This window comes from Nansenia antarctica (genome assembly GCF_963989245.1).
Source record: "Nansenia antarctica genome assembly, chromosome: 16".
Lineage (NCBI taxonomy): Eukaryota > Metazoa > Chordata > Actinopteri > Argentiniformes > Microstomatidae > Nansenia > Nansenia antarctica.
The window spans coordinates 7,138,460-7,146,037 of NC_137686.1; the positions used below are offsets into that span (position 1 = coordinate 7,138,460).

The 7,578-nt window shown below is 50.8% G+C and overlaps 1 protein-coding gene across 1 annotated transcript; it reads left to right on the forward strand.

Moving 5' to 3' along the window:
• Nucleotides 1-5,131: 5,131 nt before the first annotated feature.
• On the forward strand, nt 5,132-7,313 carry fem1a (fem-1 homolog a; the record flags this gene model as incomplete). The annotated part of the gene is made up of 1 exon (XM_080546348.1): nt 5,132-7,313. One exon carries the CDS (start codon nt 5,132-5,134, stop codon nt 6,983-6,985), a length of 1,854 nt encoding a protein of 617 aa, XP_080402474.1. The 3' UTR covers nt 6,986-7,313.
• Nucleotides 7,314-7,578: the final 265 nt, after the last annotated feature.

Genomic DNA, 7,578 nt, shown 5'->3' on the forward strand with positions numbered 1-7,578 from the left:
AACTTTTCCCTTTTTTTTCCTCGGTTTTCTAAGACGCAAACACGTGAAACCTTTGAGCATTGCAGCATCTGTGGAGAGTTGGGGATTGAAGATGAAACCTGCGAGCGTTGGAGACAGCCTCAAAAGAAAAATGGATTCATGTGACTGTCCATAGACACTAGCGGAGGACAGACTACAGGGTTTCACTAGCTAAAAAAGATCTGAGGACTCAAAGTCTAACTGGGAAAGTATTCTGTCATCTCTCTTTCTCTTTTCTCTCGTCTCCCTCTCTCTTCTATCGCTCTCTTCTCCCCCCCCTCTATGTTGAGCGAGTCCAAAAACGTGCATGTGTGTGTCTTTCTTTAGTTTCCATAATAACACAGTGAACTCCAACCCCCTTGGGATCGACGGACCAAATCTTTCTATATTTCTCTTGAGATCACGTACGATACAATCACAACAGTCATACCACTGTGTATAGCCTACCGCTTTTAGTTTAGTCAAACTGAACAATTATAGTACTCATAACAAAGTATACTGCTTATTGTTGTACAAACTCAAAATCATGATATTTATAACCGAGCTTATCCTTTGCGTCCTGATCAACTCAGAGGATCGATAGGACCCTTATTGTTTCCATATATCATGTCTGTTTTTCCACAAGGACATTTCTGAGCCTCCCCGTAGACGTTCCCACACGTGTAGAAGCTTCCGGTGGTCAGCAGAAGAACATCTACTAGACTGTCAGAGCGTATTTAACCGTCGTTAGCCGTCGTTTCTTTCGCAGCACCGAGAGAGGTCACTGCGGTTACTACGGTTACTACAGCGTCAACCTCTTTTTGATCCTTTTTTCGGTTCTCGATCAGACAAGCATTCCTATTTTAGCGGCTCCCTGCAATAGGCCTCTGTACTCTCCTGACTGGTTATTCCGCTCTATGTTTTATTCAGATTAGAGAGGGGGAAAGAGTGGAAAGGCCTTATCTTTTACCGGGAGTAGGGTTTAAAAGCTGCTTTTAAATAGACTTAACAAGGTCAAGTTGCGAGCATCGGCGAGCCATCAGTTGCGCCGCTGTATGTGAGAGAGGCTGAGAGGCTATCGCATGCAGCTAGAGACAGAACAGCCGGCCAGAGAACAGCGCAACATCCAAACACACTCACTGAATGACGCCACACACACTCACGGGATAAACGATTCTATTGGCCACGACCAGGGTTGTATATGTGATACGGTACTTTGGAAATATATTTGGATACTGAGTACTGAACTGAATGGCTCAAAACGTATTCAGTATTACTGAATTATAAGTAGTATAAAAAGTATGACTTTTTGGAATACTTCTTCATTGGCACACAGGAGCATTCGATAAAAAACACCAAATGTGATTGTTCAAAAGAAGCATTATGACACACTAAACTAATATTTCTCACCAGAATTTGATAGGAAGTATCCTCAACCTCAAGGGCCATGCGAATCATAGCCCTGGCAAAATCAGCTTGAGAAATAGGGGTGAACTTGTACAGAATGTTCTATTCAGAATAAAATATGTACTGGCTGTATTTCAAGTGACATAGGACTGGAGTGAATGCTTAAGCGCTAACTAGCGACTGTCTCCTTGTGGTAGCTAGTGTTAAATAACCTTCCACAAGCAACAGACACTTCTAGACTAGTGTTCTTTGACTTTGAAACGGTGCCGGTAGCACCACAAATTCAAAGCTGACTTTCCTCCACCTTCAGCTGTCCTGTCTGCGTCAGCTAGCCTAGCGAAAGGACGATTCCAAGTGTGTAGTGCTACGTGCACCTGACTTCAGAGTCTAGAGAGAGGCCCTTTGATGCTGTCGGCACAGTGAGACGATAATGAACGGGGCTGTGCCCTATGGCTGTCGGTGTACCCTCTTGTATCGTTTACTGTATCTGGTATCTGTTCATTAATGAATTGAACGAACCGTGAGGTATGTTTGTTCTAACAACCCGCCCCGTCTCTTTTTGCTCTAACGAAGGGAACCAGGAACAAGAATGCTAAACGCAAATACAAAGTATGTAAGAACCAATCAGTGTGCGCTCACTCAGAAGCCAGCTCAAATATGAACCGCTAACACGGGAGCTAATTAGAGTGAGGAAAGGTGATTTTCTAGACCGTTGTGTGTATCGTTCTCTGCACCACGTCGGTCTAGCTTCAGCTATCTGTGTATCTGCCAATCTGTGGAAAAACCCTGTGGCAGTGCACTCGGACGGACGCCGATCGCGCACGTGTTTTTCCGTTCACTCAGCCGAGCGGCTACCGTGTCATGCAGATTGATTGAGGTTGAGTGAGATAAAGTGAGTTCAATCTTTAAAGAAAAATGTTGAGTCTATTTTAGACTAGAAGTATTAATTTTCTCATTCATGAAAGCCATCTGTGTTATGAATACCCATTTTTAAATGTATCCTACCAGAATACTGAATACTTCCAAATGTATTCCGAATACGTATTCTGAATACGTGTATTTCCGACACCTACTGTATACAACCCTGGCCAACAACCGCATCAGTCCCAGAGTGGTGCCGGGTGGGATCCCACGCTTGACATTACCGCAGAGTTCACGTGTTAATTTCTAAACGTCGTTCTATTTAGGTTTGTTTTAGCTTAGTATCGCCTCAGCCTTGGATGCCGCCTGCTCACTGTTGTGTAATAGCACAATGAACATTATAGCAATCATATTTAGTGACGTTGCCAAATGATATCTAATCTATTTATTGATTCCATAAACGTGTAAATATGTATTTTCTCTTGTAACATTCCAGGCCAGTTGCCGACTGATACAAACAAGGATTAGCTACCTTAGTTTTTCACTGTGCACAGACAACAGTATACCGACTGGACATATTTATGCCAATGACGATTTGTATTCAATATTTATAGTGTACCTTCTTCTCATGGTTTTATTCATCGACCAAAATCTACTTCATAGTTACTGCCGAGCCTTGTAGTCTATTCTCCTGCATGATGTTTCCGCTTCCTGTAGAAGGCTGAGGCAGCAAGAAAGTCTTCTGTTTGATCAGGGTTGAGGTCAATTCTATTTGAGTTGGATGTGGTGTTTTTTCCCCATCTTAAGTACAATTAAACCAACTTCCAACTCTAGTTTCTCCTGATGAAACCCAGCCTTCTCACGCTATTGGTCGAGCCTGGACAGTAAACTGGTTGGAGGAGGGCTGATTGATGTGTCTGACCCCTACGGTTATAGCGAGAACTATTTGCTGTAGTCCAGTCACACTCGTATGAACTTGGCCTGCTCTAAAAATCATAGATTTAGGCTCATCTAAGTGATACTGCCTAGCCACTCAGCTGGTTTTCAATGTGTACATTTCTCTATTCTATTCAGGTTCTGGGGTTCTGTTGTCCAGGGGAAAGGGGATTGCCAAGATAGTTAACTGTGTTTTTTCTTTAAATGTGTGTTTATTTTCTACCTGAATGAAGCTGTGTCACTTTCAATCAACTGAAATCAATAGCATTCCTATTCCACCCGCCTCTTTCTGTTAGGGTGAGGTGGTGCATCTCAAAAACACTTTTTATTCCAAGATCTATTCTGGGTTCTATTTCCTTGTTGTTGCTGCCAAAATCTGACTGTGTTCATCCTTATTGGCTTTGCTGCTCGGTACTTGGAAGGTGAGGCAGCAAGGCACGGGGGTCTGGGTGGGGATGGAGGGATGGAGGGAGGGAAGGGGAGGGGAGGGGAGGGAGAGGTGAAAAAGATCATGACACTGTTATAATGATTCTCTGCTATGTTTTGAATGCCATGTGAGAAGATGATAGCTTGATGTAAATATGTAACTTATATCTTGTCAGCACATGACTTATTCAGGTTGGGGGGTTGGGGGTGGGGGGCGGGTGGGCGGGCTGGAGGGGCAGTGTGTGGGTTGGTCGGCTTTTGAGATTGTGTGTAACTTTTGGCATCTCAGCACAATGTACAAAATGTTGAGGAAGAGTCCAAGGGGACGGCCTGTTGGGTTTGCTGAAGGGGCAACCGTTGGTGACGTGATGATGTTGTGATGTGGAGTCCTTGGTTACTCTACTGTCAGGTACATGTTCCTCTAGACAGAATGAGATGAAGCAGGATTAGACCGAGGTCCTGTCATAAAGAGACTACAAGGAGGTACTATTCGGGAGCCACTTGTCAAAATCAGTGGTTTTAAATCAGATCCATTCACTGGGTGTTCTGTTAGAGTCCCAGTTGCATTGCATTGCATTGCTGTTACATTGGGTGACGGTACTTGATGTTCAACGGCTCCCAGCTCTTATAAAACGGGAGATCACCGTCTAATCTATCTTCATCTCATTCCTCTGCAGTTCTCTTCTCCTGTCTATCTTATACAGTACTAGCTTTGACAATTATAATATTTATAGCCTACACTTTAATTTATTACTCTATAACTTATTTATTGGGTAATGTTCCCTCTAGTAGGCAGTTTCAAGGAATATTATTATTATCTTGTATTTATTTACATATTTATGTATTATATTTATTTTTATTTGGTTATTTTTTGTAAATAGGATACAGAATGCTTACTGGGGCTTTCTTTTCTGTCTTTCATATTTTTCAATTTTACAATAAAAAAATTCTCAACATCTGTGTCCCTCTCCAGCATTGCATATCCTTAGAAATTAGAGTATGGGTGTTTGCTGCCCCCTGCTGTTTCATCCTGAGAACCACTTTGGTGTCTTTCCTCCGCTTTGTGCTCTTGGTGTTCCCGGGGATTGTAGTTCAATTACGTTCAGAAGGTAAGTTATAACGACGGGCGCACATCACCTTAAAAACTACAACTTCCAATTCTACATATCTAGTGTTTACTTCATCATTTCCGGTGCATCATGGGAACTATAGTTACCGCCAATGGGAATTGCCGTTGGATGTGTCGTACGGTGATTTGTCTGGAAACTACATTTCCCAAGATGCTAAGCACAAATTGTAAACATAGACCTGTCAAACAACACAAACGCCATCTTGACAGCAGCCTTAAAATGGCAGAAAAATGCACGGGCGAAGCCCCGCCACAGACCTGGCTTCTCCTCTTAATCTAATAAAAGACAGAGTATTCTCCCCGCTCTTCTGAAAACACAAGCTAGGGGGGTCGATGGCCAGCGAGAGAAAGAGAAAGACGATAAAAGAAAAGAAAATGGATATCACCATGGCTGTGTTCAACGCGGCCAGAGACGGTAAGCTGAAACTTATCCAGAAGTTGCTGAGCAACAAAAGTCGGGAGGAGTTGGAGGCTCTGGCCGGGGAGAAGACCCAGGGGGGCACCCCGCTCCTGATCGCCTCCAGACACGGACACCTAGAGGTGGTCGACTACCTCCTGGACCACTGTAAGGCCAGCGTGGAGCTGGGGGGGTCGGTGAACTTCGACGGCGAGACCATCGAGGGGGCCCCCCCGCTGTGGGCGGCCTCGGCGGCGGGTCACCTCCCCGTGGTCCGGACCCTCCTCAAACAGGGCGCCTCCGTCAACAACACCACCCTGACCAACTCCACCCCCCTGCGAGCCGCCTGCTTCGACGGCCACCTGGAGATCGTGCGCTACCTGGTGGAGCACCGGGCCGACATGGAGGTGGCCAACCGCCACGGGCACACCTGCCTGATGATCTCCTGCTACAAGGGCCACAAGGAGATCGCCAAGTTCCTCCTCGAGCGCGGCGCGGACGTCAACCGCAAGAGCGTGAAGGGCAACACGGCCCTCCACGACTGCGCCGAGTCCGGCAGCCTGGACATCATGAAGATGCTGCTGAAGTGCAACGCCCGCATGGAGCGGGACGGCTACGGGATGACCCCTCTGCTCGCCGCCAGCGTCACCGGCCACACCAACATCGTGGAGTACCTCGCCCACCAGCCGCGCTCCTCCAGGGAGGAACGCGTCGACGCGCTGGAACTCCTGGGCGCCACCTTCGTGGACAAGAAACGGGACCTCCTCGGGGCCATGAGGTACTGGAGGAGAGCCATGGAGCTGAGGCAGCCGGGGGACAAGGTGGGTCTCCTGGCCAAGCCTCCGCCGGGCCCCCCCGTCCCCGCCTACGACTGCGCCCGGGAGGTGAGCAGCGCCGAGGAGCTGGAGGCTCTCATCACCGACCCGGACGAGATGCGGATGCAGGCGCTGCTGGTCCGCGAGCGCATCCTCGGCCCCTCCCACCCCGACACCTCCTACTACATCCGCTACCGGGGGGCCGTGTACGCCGACTCGGGCAACTTCGAGCGCTGCATCAGCCTGTGGAAGTACGCCCTGGACATGCAGCAGAGCAACCTGGACCCCCTCAGCCCCATGACGGCCTCCAGCTTCCTGTCGTTCGCCGAGCTCTTCTCCTTCGTCCTCCAGGACCGCGCCAAGGGCACCCTGGCCACGCGGGTCACCTTCCACGACCTGATGGGCGTGCTGGGCAAGAGCGTGCGCGAGGTGGAGCGCGCCGTGGCCCAGCGGGACAGCCCCCCCGAGGCGCCCCAGTTCACCAAGGCCCTCTCCATCATCCTCCACCTGGTGTTCCTCCTGGAGAAGCTGGAGTGCACCGCCGAGCAGGAGCACCAGAAGAAGCAGACGGTGTACCAGCTGCTGAAGCTGAACCCGCGGGCCCGCTCCGGGTTCACCCCCCTGCACATGGCGGTGGACAAGGACACCACGTCGGTGGGCCGCTACCCGGTGGGCCGGTTCCCCTCGCAGGCGGTGGCCCAGCTGCTGCTGGAGTGCGGCGCCGACGTGGACTCGCGCGACTGCGACAACAACACGCCGCTGCACGTGGCGGCGAGCAACGGGTGCCCGGAGATCATGGCGCTGCTGGTGCGGGCCGGGGCGCACTTCGACGCCACCAACGCCCGGCGCAAGACGGCGTACGAGCTGCTGGACGAGCAGAGCGGCGGCCACCCGGCGCTGTACCCGCTGAACTACGTCACGCTGCAGTGCCTGGCGGCGCGCGCCATCGAGCGGCACAGACTGCCCTACAAGGGCCTCATCTCGGAGGAGATGGAGGCGTTCATCGAGCTACACTGACCCCCCCCCCCCTCTCCTCTCCCCTTAACCCCCGACCCGACCCTCTCCCCTCTCCACACCTGAACCAAAACACTCGTGGCCCAAATATCACCTCACCCCGACCCCAACTATGACCCAGCCCCCGTTCCTGTTCTCAGGCCTACTTTTGTTCATCATCATTCATCATCCTCCTCCTCCTCCTCCTCCTCCTCCTCCTCCTCTCTCCGGCCTCCCTCCCTCCTCCTCCTCCTCTCTCCGGCCTCCCTCCCTCCTCCTCCTCCTCCTCCTCCTCCTCCTCCTCTCTCCGGCCTCCCTCCCTCCTCCTCCTCCTCCTCTCTCCGGCCTCCCTCCCTCCTCCTCCTCCTCCTCCTCCTCCTCCTCCTCTCTCCGGCCTCCCTCCCTCCTCCTCCTCCTCCTCCTCTCTTCGGCCTCCCTCCCTCCTCCTCCTCCTCTCTCTGGCCTCCCTCCCTCCTCCTCCTCCTCTCTCCGGCCTCCCTCCCTCCTCCTCCTCCTCCTCCTCTCTCCGGCCTCCCTCCCTCCTCCTCCTCCTCCTCCTCCTCCTCTCTCCGGCCTCCCTCCCTCTCTGTGCTCCTCTTAACACCAGACTGTGAGCT